The 18,111-nt window shown below is 48.6% G+C and overlaps 1 protein-coding gene across 1 annotated transcript in view; it reads left to right on the plus strand.

Annotated features, from left to right (window-relative positions):
- The first annotated feature begins 3,320 nt into the window (after nucleotides 1-3,320).
- Nucleotides 3,321-18,111, plus strand: part of KCNK10 (potassium two pore domain channel subfamily K member 10) — an 87,834-nt gene continuing 73,043 nt past the window's right edge. Inside the window, exon 1 of the mRNA XM_086319338.1 lies at nucleotides 3,321-3,652. Within this exon, the coding sequence (XP_086175464.1) occupies nucleotides 3,428-3,652 (225 nt within the window). The 5' untranslated portion in view covers nucleotides 3,321-3,427. The remainder of the gene's footprint in view (nucleotides 3,653-18,111) is intronic.

Raw genomic sequence — 18,111 nt, forward strand, 5'->3', positions numbered from 1 at the left:
TAGTTCTGCAGTAAGTCTCTTGTAAGCAGCTTATAAATAGGTCTTGTTTTCTTATCCGGTCAGTCACCCTGTATCTTTCAACTGGAGCATTTAGTTCTCGGACATTTACAGTGACGATGTGTATGTACTCATTGCCATTTTATTGCTTTCTTTCTGGTTGTTTTGATAGTTCTTTCTTGTTCTTTTAGCTCCCTTGCTTGTTTGATGATTTTCTTTCCTGGCATGCTTGTGTTCTTTTCTCTCTTGTTTTTGTGTATTGTAAGTTTTGCCTTGTGGTTACCATGGGATTCTTATATGTTGACCTGCAACTGTGTCTATTAGTTTTAAACAGGTAGTCCTTTAAGTTCAAACACATCCAAAAAAATCTACATGTTCACTTCTCTTTCACACGTTTTTTTTTGTTTTTGATGTAATATTTTGCATTTTCATGTTTATCCCTCTGCTGATTATTGTAGCTATACTTGATTTTCCAGCGTTTTTTGTCCTTTAATCTTCATACTCGCTTACTTAAGTGGTTGATCCTCACACTTTATTATGTACTTTTCTTTACTAATGAGATTTTTCCCCCCTTTATCTATAGATACTTCTTCTTGTAGTCTTTTCTTTTCTGCTTAGAGAAGACCCTTTAACCTTCCTTTTAGGGTTGATTTAGTATTGATGAACTCTTTAAGTTTTTGCTTAACCGAGAAGTTCTTTGTCTCTCCTTCAATTCTAATTGATAATCTTGCTGGGCAGAGTGTTCTAGGTTGCAGGCTTTTCCCTCCCTGCACTTTGAATATGCCACAACACCCCCTTCTTTCCTACAAAGTTTCTGCAGAAAAATCAGCTGATAGCCTTCTGGGGGATCCCTTGTGTATGACTGCTTTTTTTTTCTTGCTGTCTTTAGAATTCTCTCAGTTTTGTTATTTTAATTATATCTTGGTGTCTGTCTGTTTGGGCTCATCTTGTTGGAGACCCTCTGTTCTTCCTGCAGTTGGATGTATGTTTCCTTCTTTAGATTTGGAAAGTTCTCAGTCAGAATTTCTCACAATGTGTTTTCAGCCCCCTTCTCCCTGTCTCTTCCCCTCCTGGGCCCTTTATGATGTGAACGTTGGTTATCCTAGGGATCTCTCACTCTGCTCTCCTTAGAGTGCGCTTTCCTTCCGGCGGTTCCGGGTGACTCCCGCTCTTCTGTCTTCCAGATCCCTCATGCGTTTCTCTGTGCCACCCAGTCTGCTGCTAAGTCCTTCTCGCGTGTTTTTATTTCAGTTATTGTTTTCTTTGGTTCTGAGTGGTTCCCTTTCACATTTTGTCGTTCCCTATTAAAATTCTCACTGCGCTTATCTATTTTTTCCCCTAATTCAGTTAGTATTCTTATTACTTATCTTTGAATTTTTCATTTGGTAAATCATTTATTTTGGTTTCAGTAATTATTTTTTCAGGGGTTTTTCTCTCGCTCTTCCAGCGGAGACAAGCTCCCCCTCTCACTTTCCTTATCTCTCTCTATCTTTATGAAATTAGGGAAGGTAGTTCTCTGTTGCCCCTTGTGTTGCAGCATTCCTGTTTGATCTGTGTCTGCCCCGTGGCTTGGGTGGAAGAGCCGGATGTGATGAGAACACAAGTGACATCTTTCCTCGGGTTGTGCCTCCTACCAAGGCAGTAGCTGGGAGTGGAGACGGAGGGGCTGGGCCAGAACAGGTGTGCCCTGGGGCTCCTGTGCCGAGTGCCATCATCACTCTATGGTGGGCGGGGGGCAGGGTCAGCCTCCAGGTTCTTAAAGCGGAATCTCTGAGGGCTGAGCTTCCAAGCTAGCTCGGCTCGCTTCAAGTGTGCGCTCTCTCCCTCCTCGCACTGGCACCCTCACTCCGGGGGAGCGAGAGGGGCTGTCCCAGGCACTTGGTGAGGGCTGGGGTACAGCCTGTGGGGGTCCGGCTGACGTCAGGGGTCTGGATGTGACCTGCGTCAGTGAGAGCAATGGCTGCCTCTGCCCTGCTCAGGTGCTGCTTCATGTTTGAGCCGCCTCGGTGTCTCACAGCTGAGGTCCTCCTCATAGCAGCTCCCATCCCACCGTGGAGCTGTGACGTGAGACGGGGGGGCTGGAATGTTCCCCCGGCTCAGGCTGGCACACACACTGAAGTAGCTGTGGTAGGCCAGTTGGCCAGCTGGCCCCTCTCCGCCCTGCTTTGGGAAGGAGCCAGCAGCAGTGCGCTCCTCTTGAGTGCAGTCCCAGCTTCCCACGGCTTCCTGTTAGTCCCGCCAGCCCTCCAGGGGAGCTCATTTTTTTTTTTGTAGAACTCCAGAGGTAGAGCCCCCACTATGGGGTTTGAACCACTCACTTCCCAGGGAGAGTCTTCTCCCAGTTTAATCTCCATTCTCCTCTGAGCCCCCTCCCAGGGGCACAGCTCATAGGGGAGTGAGCTCCATGTCCTCCTCCTATTCCTCCATCTTGATCTGAGAGGTGCTGTGTTTGAGTTTGGACCCTTCTCCCGTATAGGAAGCTCACCCTTCTGTTGTGACCATAGACCTCAAGAAAAGAACTTTTAAACTTGCCAGATGCTCATATCTTCTGTACACTTGGTATCACCTAGCCCTCAGTGCTTGGACAAATCTGCTGGGTATCCTTTTCCTACTTATTTCCTGTCCAGATTGAACAGTGCACTTCTTTTTAAAATATGGTGGTTTGTTGTCTATCTTGAAAGTGAAAGTCGCTTAGTCGTGTCCGACTCTTTGCAACCCCATGGACTATACAGTCCGTAGAATTCTCCAGGCAAGAATACTGGAGTGGGTAGCTGTTTCCTTCACCAGGGGATCTTCCCAATTCAGGGATCACACCCAGATCGCCCGTGATGCAGGTGGATTCTTTACCAGCTGAGCCACAAGGGAAGCCCAAGAACACTGGAGAGGGTAGCCTATCCGTCTCTAACAGATCTTCCTCACACAGGAATCGAACTGGGGTCTCCTGCGTTTCAGGCAGATTCTTTATCAACTGAGCTATCAGGGAAGCCCTAGTCTATCTCACACATTGCTTAACAAGAAAACTGAGGCAGGAGCTGAATGATAAATAACAGACATGGCTTTCAGATTTGGACCCTTGTAGAGAAATATACACATTTCAGACTCAGTTATTATTATTATTGAAAACTGGAACCCCTGGTGCTCAGCTTTTATTCAAGCAGACACCTAGCAACTGGTTGAATTCCCTCACTGGGGGCTTGGGGAACCCATGTTGAGCCCTCCCATTTGACAGCCGGCTTGAAAGATGTCTGCGCGGTGACATGGTGTAGGGTGTGTGTTTATAAACGAACTCTCTTCTCCCTCTCGCCCGCCCCGTTTCCCAGTGGCCGTTCCTGCAGCAGCGCCCCCGGCGTGCCCGCCCAAGGCCGCCGCTAACGGGGCTCCGCCGGCGCCTCGCCTCGCCGTGTCCTCCCGAGCCGCGGTCGTAGCCAGGATGGAAGGCGCGGCCCAGGGGGGCCTGCAGACCGTCATGAAGTGGAAGACGGTGGTTGCCATCTTCGTGGTCGTGGTGGTCTACCTCGTCACGGGTGGTCTCGTCTTCCGGGCGTTGGAGCAGCCCTTTGAGAGCAGCCAAAAGAACACTATCGCCTTGGAGAAGGCGGAATTCCTGCGGGATCATATCTGTGTGAGCCCCCAGGAGCTGGAGACGCTGATCCAGGTGAGCAGGGAGGGAGTCCGCCATCGCCTCGCCCGCGGGGGGAAAGGGCGGCCTGGACGTCTGTCTTTCTGGCTCACTGAGCCTTGCCTTTGGTCGAGATGCTTCTGGAGGTGAGGGGGGACCTCTCTGGGAGGTGATGTTTGAGTGGAGACCTGTGACAGGGTGCGGGAGAGGGGTCCCCCAGAGCACACAGCAGCAGGCTGCGTTCTGCATCACCTGCTCTGGGATGCGGTGCTCAGCGGCTGCAGCAGGCTGAGGGCTTTGGATTGCCAAGTTCAAGGCCACTTATGTAGGCTGATTAACCGTTACATCTGTGTGAGGTGCTGGGTAAGAGGGTGGCCTGGAAGTCAGAGAAAGAATTTTAAGCAAGTAGGAGTGTCTTAACCTGTCCCAGGTGAGTGAGAATGGAGCAGAGAAAAGGCCACCAGAAGTGGGGTGGGGAGGCCGCGAGAGACTTGGAGAGGCTTTGGTGGCTTTGTAAGGATGAAGAAGTAAGGACGTCTATGACAGCGATGAGCAAGACGCTGTTTCGCAAATCCACTGTGTGTCAGGCACCGTGCTGGGGCCTCTCTGTACTTTGGATAGGAAGGAAAAAAATATTCAAAAAAGAAACGGAGGTGGAGAACTTTGGCCTCCTGCCTGCCAGGCAGAGGATGCAGAGGTGGGGTGGTGTTGGCAGGGGCGAAGTGAGGCTGGAAGGGAGTGTGGGGAACAAGGAGTCATCTAAGGCGGTATGGTGGGGGGGCGGGGCGGGGGGAGAGAAACAGGAGGCTTGAGAAGCACCTCAGGCGGAGAGGACCGAGTCCCAGGAAGAGGACAAGGGGGCCGCTGAGAGCCCAGTTGGAGGGCTTCACCGCAGAGGTGACAGAGGGTGAAGCTTCTGAGCTGAGGTTTGGTTTCCAATCTGCACATCCTCCTGAACCATGAGGCGTGGTGGCTGGGGTTTGGTTTCTAACCTGCACACCCTCCTGAACCATGAGGCGTGCTGGTGGAGGGTGGTGACACAGAAGCAAGGGAGAGCCCCGTTTTTCTGGAGGTTCTCAAGTTTGGAAGGCAGAGGGGTGGAGGAGACAGCTTTCACGGTTCCTTTTGGCCCTGGTGTGACCCACATTAAGTTCTAATGGTAGGAGAATGCTGGAGTGTGTAGCCTATCCCTTCTCTAGCAGATCTTCCCAACCCAGGAATCGAACTGGGGTCTCCTGCATTGAAGACGGATTCTTTACCAACTGAGCTACCTGTGAACCCCAAGAGAAAAACGAAATCATATATCAGTGCACGTGGGCTTCCCAGGCAGCTCAGTGATAAAGAATCCACTTGCCAATGCAGGAGTTGCAAGAGACATAGGTTTGATCCCTGGGTTGGGAGGATCTCCCAGAGGAGGAAATGGCAACCCACGCCAGTATTCTTGCCTGGGAAATCCCATGGACAGAGGAGTCTGGCTGGCTACAGTCCATGGGGTCACGAAGAGTCGGATACAACTTAGCGACTGAGCATGAGCAGGATTTTAATGCATGTATGTAGAATCTATTAATAGAAAAATGGTACAGATGAAGCTAGTTCCAGGTTATGAATAGAGATGCAGACACAGCAGTGGGGGGCTGGCAGTGGGGGAGGAAGAGGAGAGGGGGACAGAGTGGGAGGTTAGGATTGACATGCATGTACTACTATGTGTAAAATCAATGTGGGAAGCTGCTCTATAACACAGGGAGCTCAACTCGGGGCTCTGTGATGCCCTAGAGGGGTGGGGTGGGGGGCAGTTGGGCGTATATATGCGTATAACGGAAACTGACACAGCATTGTAAAGCAAGTATAATCCAATAACACATTCTAATGGTTACTACACATCAGCTTGCTATGAGTCACAAGTCTGGGCCGGCTTCTTTCTTTATCTATTTTCAGCTCCACTGACAGGTAGGGGAATTCTGGGGCCACTTATGATCTGACCCCTTTATTGTCATTATATTCTTTTCTTTGTTAGTATATAATCTTTTAAATGTTTCTCTAATCTGACTTGGTGGTGGTGGTTTAGTCCCTAAGTTGTGTCCGACTCTTGCTAATCCACATCTCCTATATTGGTAGGCTGATTCTTTACCACTGAGCCACCTCAGACTTGACTCTTAAGTTTAATAGAAATATACATTTTCCTTCTGGGACTGCATATGACTTCATGCTATGTCCCACAATTTTTATTAAAAAAAATAAAACCTTACAATTTAAAAAGATAAGGGCAGTGTTTCTTACCACTCTTTCTTAGATGGACTTGTCTTTTTTTTCTCCTTTCATGGGAACATACAAACAGTTTTGTGATGGTGAGAGTGTTGTGCTAATCTGTTTAGCACAGGTTTAAGGCTCATATTGATGTAAAGAATGGAGGACATAATTCTGGAGTAATTTTAAGTAAGGGATTATACATGTTGCATTGATGTGTAATGAGACCCTTTGTATTTAGTTGCCGTATATGTAATAATCTAATAGGAGGCCTGGATTGAATCTGGGCTCATGCCTGAATTTTCCTTCCTTAGACAGTGAGACACTGGGGAAAGGGATCATGTCTTATTATCTTTGCATCCACATGTAGCCTCTGCATGGCTTTGCATCTAATTATTACCCAAGAGAGAGACGCTTTTGGAATGAGATATCAAAGGAAATCTCTAACAGTGGTGACGCCACGAGGTATCTGAGCTTATTCATGCGTTCCTTTATTAACTCAGTAGTTCCCTATTGTCCGCTCTTTGGTTTTTTCCTTTATGAAAGAATTCAGAGGCTAGAATGAAGGACAGGATGACAGAGGTAGTTCTGGTGTTGCCGTTAAGACCCATCCTTTGACTTCAAAAGTTCCTCTGTGAAATGAGGGGTGTGTGTGTGTGTGCCCATGAGATCATTTTTATAACAACTTAAAAATCTACCCTTTGTTAGGTATCCATTGTGAGTTAGGCACCTTCTATCCATCAATTCATTTAATCTCTCCAATAACATTCTAAGTTGGTACTACTCTACGCATTTCACAGGTAAAGAAACTGATGCTAAAAGAGGTTGAATACCTTTCCAACCATCAATGTGGCAGAGCTGAGATTCAAAGTGAGGTTTACCTGACTCTTCCTTGCCTCACCCGATGAGTATTTAGCCCTTTAAGTAGTTCTTGCTTGATCATTAGCTTCAGTTCAGTTGCTCAGTCGTGTCCGACTGTTTGCGACCCCATGAATCGCAGCACGCCAGGCCTCCCTGTCCATCACCAACTCTCGGAGTTCACCCAGACTCACGTCCATTGAGTCAGTGATGCCATCCAGCCATCTCATCCTCTGTCGTCCCCTTCTCCTCCTGCCCCCAATCCCTCCCAGCATCAGAGTCTTTTCCAATGAGTCAACTCTTTGCATGAGGTGGCCAAAGTACTGGAGTTTCAGCCTCAGCATCGTTAGCTTAATTCTCTCTTAAATATTTGCTTCATGTTTAATGCTTTCCAGAATTTTAGCAGAGTCAAAAAGCGTTGGATTTCCTTGCTCTCTAACAGAAAACATTTCTTTTTCCACCCCCCTTTATATGCATAGACTGTCAGTCCTGGATATGGGACGCTTTAAGATCTCCATCTGCTGTGGTGTAAGTGTTTATACCTGTGTTGATCTACAGTTTTTGAAAGCTAAGTAGTTAAAATACTGAACCTATGTCAATTAAGAATCACATTGTTGGGGCTTCCCTGGTAGCTCCGTGGTAAAGAATCTGCCTGCCACTGCAGGGGACACGGGTTCAGTCCCTGGTCCGGGAAGATCCCACATGCTGTGGAGCAACTAAGCCCGTGTCCCACAGCTGTTGAGTTGGTGCTCGGGAACCCAGGACCACGATTCCTGAGCCCTTGCAAGACAACTGCTGAAGCCCGTGCTCCGCTGCAAGAGAAGCCACTGTAATCAGAAGCCCCTGCAGCCCAGTTAGGAGCCCTGGCCCGCCGCAGCTAGAGAAAAGCCCGCACAGCAATGGAGACCCAGCACAGCCAATAATAATAACAATAAAGAATCAAATTATTATGCGCTGTCCTCAGTTCACTGCTTCCTTCATAGGCTGCAGGTGGCAACACCTTAGGACCAGGGAGCATCCTCTCACTTTCGAGCATCCTCTGGGCAGCGCTCTCTGGAGTGCGCATAAGAAGCACGCTGTTTAGGAGGGCTTTCAGGATGCTGGGAAATAGTATTATTGTATCTCAGTGATACTTTTGTCTAATAGGGAAAAGGTCAGATTGATGGTATTTATCTGATGGTGTCAGGACTCTCGGCTGAATTGAGTGAACCACTCATAGAGCTAATTTGGAAGGTGTGCTGCTGCTGCTGCTGCTGCTGCTAAGTCGCTTCAGTCGTGTCCGACTCTGTGTGACCCCATAGACGGCAGCCCACTAGGCTCCCCCGTCCCTGGGATTCTCCAGGCAAGAACACTGGAGTGGGTTGCCATTTCCTTCTCCAATGCATGAAAGTGAAAAGTGAAAGTGAAGTCGCTGAGTCTTGTCTGACTCTTAGTGATCCCATGGACTGCGGCTCACCAGGCTCCGCTGTCCATGGGATTTTCCAGGCAGGAGTGCTGGAGTGGGGTGCCACTGCCTTCTCCGAATTTGGAAGGTGTAATTCATATTATTAATAATAACAAACACAGAGCAGTCTGAACAGTTTGAGTGGTAGTCGCTCCGTCCTGTCTGACTCTATGTTCCCCCATGGACTGCAGCCCTTCAGGCCCCTGTCTCCATGGGATTCTCCAGGCAAGAATCCTGGAGTGAAGATGCCAGTCATTGGGATCTTCCCAACCCAGGGATTGTACCCAGGTCTCCTGCATTTCAGGCAGATTCTTTACTGTCTGAGCCACTGGAATAGCCTAACCCCCATGAGATGCCTGGATAGCTTAAAAGACCTATAGCTGGGGAGGGTTTTTTTTGGGGTACCTGCGGACTGCAGAGGAGACAGATGGGTCACCATCCCTGACCTCGATGCTGTTATGGAGGAGACTATCTGATTAATAGATTCATCTGTGCATTCTTTACATTGCTACTGAACTTCTGTTATATCAGGTCACAGGCTAGATGCTGGGGATAGGAAACAGGAGAATAAAATGTGCCACGAGCAAGTTACAAACCTCTCCATGATTCTGTTTCATTATCAATAAAGTGTGCCCCAAACCCTTCACCCTTAGGGCTTGAGAGGATTAAATTCTGTGATTCATGAGAAGGGCTTTGAACTGTGCTTGGCATGTGGTGAGTATTCAAAAAAAAAAAAAAAAAGGTAGATATTGCTGCTGCTGCTGTTTATAGTGTTATTCAAGGAGCTCAGAATTTTAAGCAGTGGTTCCTAATGGGGAGTAGGTTGCCTCTGGCGGGGAGGCGCATCTCTCAATGTCTGGAGACATTTTCTATGTCACCGCTGGAGAGATGGTGTGGGAGGTTAGTGGGGAGAGGCCAGGGATGCTGCTAAAGACCCAGCCCACTCATCACAAGGAATCATCCAGTCTCACATGGCAGGAGACTGGGCAACCATGGAGGAAGAGGCGTGTCAGCCAGTAACTGGAGCTCACTGGAGTGGAGGCATTTCCCCCCAGTTTTATTGAGATATAGTTAACGTATATCCCTGTATAACTTTAAGGTGTGCAGCATAATGGTTTGAGTATTTATTGCGAAGCGACTACTGTAAAAAGTTGAGCAGGCCTCCATCATCTCATATAGGTCCACAGAGAGAAACTTTTTTCCTTGTGGCGAGACCTCTTAGATTTCCTATCTTACAGTTCTCATCTATACCAAATTGCAGTGTTCACTGTAGCCATCAAACTGTACCTTCCCTTCTGAGGACTTAAAACTGGAAGTCTGCAGCTTTCCAGCACCTTCCCCCAACTTCCCTTCCCCCACTCCCATCTCTAATATTTTTCTCTATGAGTTTTTAAAAAAAAAAACAAAACATTTCACACATAAGTGAAATCACGCAAACATTTGTCTTTCTCCATCTGATGTATTTAACTTAGCATAATGTCCTTAAGGGCCATCTGTGTTTGTGCAAACGGCAGGATTTCCTCGTCTTTTGATGGCTGAATAATATTCCGTGATACCTGCCTCTGTCTGTGTGGACTTCTGCGTCCATTCACCTGTCAGCGGCCACTTAGATTGCTTCCACGTCTCGTCGCTTGTGAACGATGCTAGGAGCGTGGGGTGCAGACAGCTTTTCTGGTTGTTGTTTATGTTTCCTTTGGATGTATTCCCAGAAGTGGAATTGCTGGATCATATGGTAATTCTATTTTTGATTTCTGAGGAAGCTCGTACTGCTTTCTGTGGCGGCTGTGCCAGTTTCCGAGCCCGTGACCGGTGCCCGAGATCCCTCTTCTCCACATTCCTGCCGGCATTGTCATCCCTTATGCTGTGGATGATGGCTGGCGTGGTGTTCCGTGAAGCGTGTGCACAGTGGGAGCCCGCGGAGGCCAGCAGAGGTCAGGAAGGACTTGGTGGTATTTGTCTCTTTGGGTCCCTGTGGCGATCGTGTGAGGACTGTCTGTCGTGCCACTTCCAGAGGAGAACGCTGAGGCAGCCTGAGGTGCAGCTGCACGCTCAGGTGAGCTGGAGGATCCCGGCTTTACTCCTGGCAGTCTGACCCGCGTGCCCTTCCCTCATACCCAGTGTGTTGGAGCAGAGACCTGGAATGTGGGAAGGATCCGTTCAGAACTTGCTCTGAGGGCATCCCACCAGCCTGGGGGTCCCTGGAGGGGGCTGCAGGTGGTCCACCTGCCCGGAGTGGGGAGGTGTGGGAGAGCTGATGGGGGACGGGGCTGGACCTGAGAGGTGGTCGGAGAGGCTAGCCAAGGAGTTCGGGCTTCCTGCTACAGGCAGTGGGGACTCGCTGAAAGATTCAAGAAAGTTGTGACATGACGGACGTTTTCTGTTGGAGAGGCAGCCATGATGTCCGGTTGGAGGAAGGAGAAGCTGGAGGAAGGAGGAGTCGTTTGGAAGAATACTGGGCCCTCGTAGGTGGGCCGTGCCGAGATGACAGTGGATGAGACTGCATTTAAGGGAGTCTGACAAGGCTGACTTGAAAACGACTCACTTCTCATCCAGCAAGGGTCTAGAGGGCCTGCCCTGGGCCCGCACCCCTCCTCCAAGCGGAGGCCACGCGGGTCGCGTGGCACGGCCGGCGGCACCCGCGCTCGAGTCGCTGTCCCGTGCTAAGGCTCTCTTTCCGCTCACGGGCTGTGTGACCTGGGTGAGAGGTGGCATCACCGCAGCCCCAGCTTTTCTTTCTGTAGAATGAAGATGGTGAAGACAGAGTCCGCCTTTTAGGGAGCTCTGAGGATTAAACAGAAAAGCTCAGCCACTCTGAGCTACGGTGACTGCTACTATTTGTTTCTTAGGGAAGACAGGAAAAAAAGAAGTTTAGAAAGCCCCTCAACCATGTGCATCTGGGGGTTTTCTGTTCAAGGAAAAGAGAAGCAAGCTCTTGAAACGCCCAGTGGGGCTTCAGATCCTAAATTTCCTAACTGACCAATGTCGATTTGCTTCGCCTGTTCACGTGTCAAGTCTGTGTCGCAGAGACGACTCTCCCGAGCGCTGAGCTGGGCTGCTGAGTCCATTTGCTGAGTCGCTGTGGCCGGAGCCCAGGGAAGCCACTTGGCAGCTTTGTGTGTCCTCTCAGGGACTTACCCCGCCCCCAAGATCATCACTTTTACCAGCAACTTTGGTGGGGTCGCTTGGCCTCAGGTGATTCAGTAGACACCAAGCTGGCTTTGTGGCCTTGATTCCCCCTAACTGTTCCCCTGTGGGGCCCAGGACACGCGTGGGAGAACCTCAGGGACGGGAGATGGAGGCAGCCCCGGGGAGCAGGTCACCGGGACAGCGGGCTGACCGGTGACCACAAAGTCACTGGTCTTGAGTGAGAGCTGCGGTCCTCCGGGCCTGACGGCTGTTCATCCCTCAGGGAGAAACGTCCACCTTCTCGTTTGTTCCCCGGGGCAAGGCCGTTAACCCAAGCTGGGCCTCAGCAGCTCAGTCTGCAGAGCACACACAAGACCCGTCCATCTGCGGACTCTTGTCCCTGAGACCCGGTGAGAGACTCTGCAGACGACAGCATTGGGAGGTTTCCTGTGGAGCTGTGGTCACCATAAAAAATAGCTACTGTTTATTGGTGGTTTCCCTTCCTCTAGGCTTGTTCTAAGTACTTTAATCCTTAAACCCTTGCAACAGACCTTCAGGTAGGATCTATCATCATCATTCAGTTTCCTGGATGAGCAACAAAATTCTGAGAAGTTAAGCAACTTGCCCAAGGCCACCCAGCAAATAAGTGGTTAAACTGGGATTTGAGCCTCGGAATGCCGGACTCCAGAGACCAGACATCTAACCACTGTGCTAGACTGCTCACTTGTGTCAACCGTCTGCATCCTCCATACAGTGTCTGCGCTTTTTCTTAAACCTTTTGCTCCAAGGAAAAGACTGGAGGGAGAAGGAGACGTTTTTAGCTGATGTGGTACTGTGGTCCAGTTTCTGAGTCATGTTGACTCTTTGCAGCCCCATGAACCGCAGCACTGTCCTGCGCTGCCTCCCAGAGTTTGCTCAGATTCTTGTCTATCGAGTCGGTGATGCCATCCAACTGTCTCATCCTCCATCGTCCCTTTCTCCTCCTGCCCTCAATCTTTCCCAGCATCAGGGTCTTTTCCAATGAGTCAGCTCTTCCCATCAGGTGGCCAAAGTATTGGAGCTTCAGCATCAGCATCAGTCCTTCCAATGAACACCCAGGACTGATTTCCTTTAGGAGGGACTGGTTGGATCTCCTTGCAAGTCCAAGGGACTCTCAAGAGTCTTCTCCAACACCACAGTTCAAAAGCCTCAGTTTTTCAGCACTCAGCCTTCTTTATGGTCCAACTCTCACCTCTGTACACGACTATTGGAAAAACTATAGCTTTGACTGTATGGGCCTTTGTTGGCAAAATGACGTCTTTGCTTTTTAAAACACTATCTGGGTTTGTCCTGACTTTCCTTTCAAGCAGCAAGCATTTTTTAATTTCATGACTGTGGTCACTGTCTACAGTGGCTCTGGAGCCCAAGAAAAGAATATCTGTCACTGGCTTCCACTTTTGCCCTTTTATTTGCCATGAGGTGATGGGACCAGTTGCCATGATCTTAGTTTTTTGAATGTTGAGTTTCAGGCCAGCTTTTTCACTCTCCTCTTTCACCCTCATCAAGAGACTCTTCATTCCTCTTCTGCCATTAGAGTGGTATCATCTGTATGTTTGAGGTTGCTGATATTTCTCCTGGCAATCTTGATTCCAGCTTGTGCTTCATCCAACCCAGCAGTTCGAATGATGTGCTCTGTATAGAAGTTAAATAAGGAGGGTAATATACAGCCTTCTCCTACACCTTTCTCAAGTTTGAACCAGTCAGTCACAGGACTGTAGCACTCCACATGTGGCCTGTTGTGTGTTCAAAGAAGGAGGTATCAAGGAAGGAAAAGACCATGAGCCCCTTACCCCATTAAACCTAGAACTACTTTTCCTATTGCAGGGCTGGGGCCGCCCCTCCTCATTTGGAGTATTGGGAGGAGGGGGTGAGATAACCCACATAGGTGCTCAGCAGAACTCCCAGCACAGAGTTGGCGTTTAGGAAACAGTATTTCCTACCCCCTGTTCCAGCTTTCGTCTCCAAGGCCAAGTGCAGGGAACGGAACTGTGGATGATAAGCGCACCTGGACGGCTTGCCTTGCTTTGGCAGGTGAATAAGACACATTGAGCAGGTCTTTGAAGTCGTTGTTCCCACCAGCTCGGTTGGAGAGTCACTTCACTGCAGGAGCATCTTACCCTCTGGGCTCTCACACACCACCAGTGCTTACTTCTCTGCCTCCCGCAGAGTTGTTTTGGAAGCTTCCCCTCGTGACTTGTCGGGAAGGAAGCAGTGGAACATCCATCCTCTGGAGCCATCAAGACACAGAATCATGGGGCGACTTCCCTGACTGGCAGGGGAGGGAGCTCCGGTCTGCATGGGTGAGGGTCTGCAGTGGTCACTTTTCAGGCCATGAATACATTTAAAGACTTTGAGTGTCTTCAGTGTGTCTGGTATGGTCACGGGGCTGTGGTTTCTCCTGGAAATGGCCCTGCTGAAGGGAGTGGTGTTTCACAGGAGTGGATTTAGTGTTGGATAACTAAGACAATAAAGAATCTGCCTGCAGTGCAAGAGACCTGGGTTTGATCCCTCGGTCGGGAAGATCTCCTGAAGAAGGAAATGACAACCCATTCCAGAATTCTTGCCTGGAGAATCCCATGGACAGAGGAGCCTGGCGGGCTACAGTCTATGGGTCGCAAAGAGTCAGACATGACTGAGGGGCTAACTGAGGTGCTCACAGGGAGGACCTAGGACTTTCCCGGTCGTGGCACAAGCAAGAAAGATCCCTCTCTCTCTGGAGAGTGTTCTCACGGCAACTTGTGTGTATCCCACCCACAGTGGGCAGGTTACCTCGCTGTCCAGAGGGTTGACTTCTGTCCCCGGCACACTTCAGTCCCCGTCTTGTCGAGTTGCTTCACCCTCAGAACCCTCAGGGCCTTCTCTGCATGCTGGTTCTTTCTGGAGAAAGACTGCAGCTTCCCACGGCCTGCCGTGGGCTGGCTCTGGAATTTCCGGGAGGTGGGAACCTTGGGGGTGGGGTCCCTCCTCGTCCTGCTGGGGGTCCCCCTCCTGGACTGGTTCAGTGCCTTTTTCTGTTGGTGAGCAGGATCCTTGCCACTGGGTTTCACTTTGTGGTCGCGGAGGGTTTTTTATTCTTTGATAATAAATGCCTAGAGCCTTGGCTCGTTTCCTCAGTGCTGAGGCCTCAGGCTCGATTTGGTGGCTACTGTTTGACACCATTGGTGGGGCCCTGACTGTGCGCAGGCTCGGGGCCAGGCTGTTCCTAACCTCGTATTTTCATTCCTCACTATCCCGAGGGGTAGCTACTGTTACCGCCCACATTTGCTGACGCTACGGGCCCTGGGTAAGTCCTCTCAACTAGCTGGTGGCAAAAGTGGGTATGGAATCCAGATTTTCTGACTCCAGAGCCTACGCTTTCTCTCTCTCTTTTAATTTTATTTATTTTTTTAATTGGCGGAAACTTACTTTACAATGTTGTTTTGGTTTCTGCTGTACAACAATGAGAATCAGTCATCACTATATACACACACATCTCTCTTCCCTCCCGAGCCTCCCACCATCCCGCCCCTCCGGGTTGTCGCTGAGCGGAGGCTGGGCTCCCTGGCTTATTTAGCAACCCCCCACTAACTGGTTTACACATGGTAGTGTACAGATGTCGATGCTACTTTCTCAGTTTCTCCCACCCTCACCTTCCCCAACAACTGTGTCTCCAGATCCATTCTCTGCTAGGTTCATCAGCACCATTTTTCTAGGTTCCATATACATGTGCTAATATATGGTGCTTGTTTTTCTCTTACTGACTCACTTCACTCTGTATAAGAGGCTCTAGGTTCATCCACCTCCCTACAACTGACTCAAATTTGCTCCTTTTAATGGCTGAGTAATAATATTCCATTTGTATGAATGCACTACAACCTCTTTATCCATTCATCTGTTGATGGACATCTAGGTAGCTGCCATATCCTGGCTGTTGTAAATATTGTTGCAGTGAACATTCAGTTCAGTTCAGTCGCTCAGTCGTGTCCAGCTCTTTGCGACCCCATGGACTGCATGCAGCATGCCAGGCCTCCCTGTCCATCACCAACTCCTGGAGTTTACTCAAACTCATGTCCATCGAGTTGGTGATGCCATCCAACCATCTCATCCTCTGTTTTCCCCTTCTCCTGCCGCCTTCAATCTTTCCCAGCATCAGGGTCTTTTCCAGTGAGTCAGTTCTTTGCATTAGGTGGCCAAAGTATTGGAGTTTCAGCTTCAGCATCAGTCCTTCCAAAGAACACCCAAGACTGATTTCCTTTAGGATTGACTGGTTGGATATCCTTGCAGTCCAAGGGACTCTCAAGAGTCTTCTCCAACACCACAGTTCAAAAGCATCAATTCTTCAGTGCTCAGCTTTCTTTATAGTGCAACTCTCACATCCATACATGACTACTGGAAAAACCATAGCTTTTACTAGACAGACCTTTGTTGGCAAAATAATGTCTCTGCTTTTTAATATGCTGTCTGTGTTGGTCATAGCTTTTCTTCCAAGGAGTAAGCGTCTTTTAATTTCATGGCTGCAGTCACCATCTGCAGTGATTTTGGAGCCCAAGAAAATAAAGTCTCTTACTGTTTCCACTGTTTCCCCATCTATTTGCCATGAAGTGATGGGACCATGATCTTAGTTTTCTGGATGTTGAGTTTTAAGCCAGCTTTTAAACTCTCCTCTTTCTCTTTCATCAAGAGGCTCTTTAGTTCTTCTTCACTTTCTGCCCTAAAGGTGGTGTCATCTGTATATCTGAGGTTATTGGTGTTTCTCCTGGCAATCTTGATTTCCGCTCATGCTTGGGGTACACGTATCTTTTAGAACTGTGGTTTTCTTACATTATATACCCAGTAATGGAATTGCTGGGTCATATGGTTGATTTACTCCTAGTTTTTTTAAGTCATCTCCATGCTGTTCTCCGTAGTGGCCGTACCAGTTTACATCCCTACCGGCCGTGCAGGAGGTTCCCTTTTCTCCATGTCCTCTCCAGCAGTTATTGTTTGTTGACTCTTTGATGATGGCCATTCTGACTAGTGTGAGGTGATGCCTCACTGTGGTTCTGATTTGCACTTTTCTAATGGTGAGTGATGTTGAGCATGTTTGCATGGGTTTATTGGACATCTATATGTCTTCTTTGAAGAAGTGCCCATTTTTTGACTGGGTTGTTTGTTTTTCTGATATTGAACTATGGGAGCTGCTTATATATTGTATAGATTAACCCTTTGTCAGTCGCTTCATTTGCAATTATTTTCTCCCGTTCTAGGGGTTGTCTTTTTATCTTTTTTATGGCTTCCTTTGGTGTTTGAAAACTTTTAAGTTTTATTAGGTCCCATTTGTATATTTTTGTTTTTATTTCCATTAATCTAGGAGGTGGACCAGAGAAAATCTAGCTGCAATTTATGTCAAAGAGTGAGCTGCCTGTGTTTTCCTCTAAGAGTGTTATAGTTTCTGCTCTTACATTTAGGTCTTTAATACATTTTGAGTTCCTTTTTGTGTATGGTGTTAGGAAGGGTTCTAATTTCATTCTAGTACATGTAGCTGTCTAGTTTTCCCAGCACCACTGATTGGAGAGGCTCTCTTTTCTCCACTGTATATTCTTGCCTCCTTTGTCAAAGATAAGGTCCCCATAGGTGAGCCCATGCTCTATCCTTGACTTGACACAATGGTGTTGAAGAATGTGTAATTGTATCAGGAGAAATTCCTCCTGACTAAAGGAAAACCCACTTAAACCACAGGATCGGAGAGCTCCTTCCTGAGAGTCAGGGCTTGCCTTCCGACCCAGAGCTCCCTCCCAACATACAGAGAGCATCTGTGCCAGGGCCAGGGGCTGGGTTGTGGGCTCTGGTCTAGAGACTCATTTCTCTAGTCGAGGAGGAGTTAATCTGTGGTGTGAGCAGCTGCAGGAGAGACTGGGCAGGATGCTGTGGTCCTGGTCATGGACCTTTGACGTTGTCATGGTGACCGAAGCTACTATTCTGCAGACAAAAGGCCAGAGATCTTGAGCTGTCAAACTTTCTCCCCACAAGCAGGAGCTGTTGGTTAATCTGCATGACCCATGAACACTCCCCAAGGCTGTGACATTTATCATTCTCTTCTGCCCCAAATCACTCACTCACTCATTCATTCATTAATTCAACAAATCTTTTGATTGCTTGCTGTATGCCAGACTCGATGCTAAGTACTGGGGACATGATAGTGAATAAAAGGCAGACATGATCCCCAACGTCTTGGAGCTTATAACTAGGATGGTCAAACATCTCAGCTTTTGTAGCCCTGGAATAATTGTGAATAGCACCCCTTTTCCTTTCAAAAGTTTCTCTGTTTCAAAGATAAATTACATGGTCAACCTGCTGATTGGTAATGGGAGAGGCCAACCTTATGCCAATCGTCACATAGATACGTATAAATAAAGACAGATAGAAATCGACTCTGAATATTCACTGGAAAGACTGATGCTGAAGCTGAAACTCCAATACTTTGTCCACCTGATGTGAAGATCCGACTCATTGGAAAAGACCCTGATGCTGGGAAAGATTGAAGGCAGGAGGAGAAGGGGGACGAGAGAGGATGAGATGGCTGGATGGCATCACCGACTCAATGGACAAGAGTTTGAGCAAACTCCAAGAGACGGTGGAGGACCGGGAAGCCTGGTGTGCTGCAGTCCATCAGGTTGCAAAGAGTCAGACAGGATGGAGTGACTGAACAACAGCAACAAAAACCAGATGTAGGCTGCAAAAGCAAAGTAGCTGGAGCTGGGAGGCATGTGAGCAGAACTGACTCAGCAGACGGGAAGCGGGAGCTGAAGGTTGGGCCCCGTGGTGG

The sequence above is a fragment of the Bos grunniens genome, chromosome 10 (assembly GCF_055505025.1).
Source record: "Bos grunniens cultivar Pamir isolate PY7600 chromosome 10, Bosgru_T2T1.0, whole genome shotgun sequence".
NCBI classification, from domain to species: domain Eukaryota; kingdom Metazoa; phylum Chordata; class Mammalia; order Artiodactyla; family Bovidae; genus Bos; species Bos grunniens.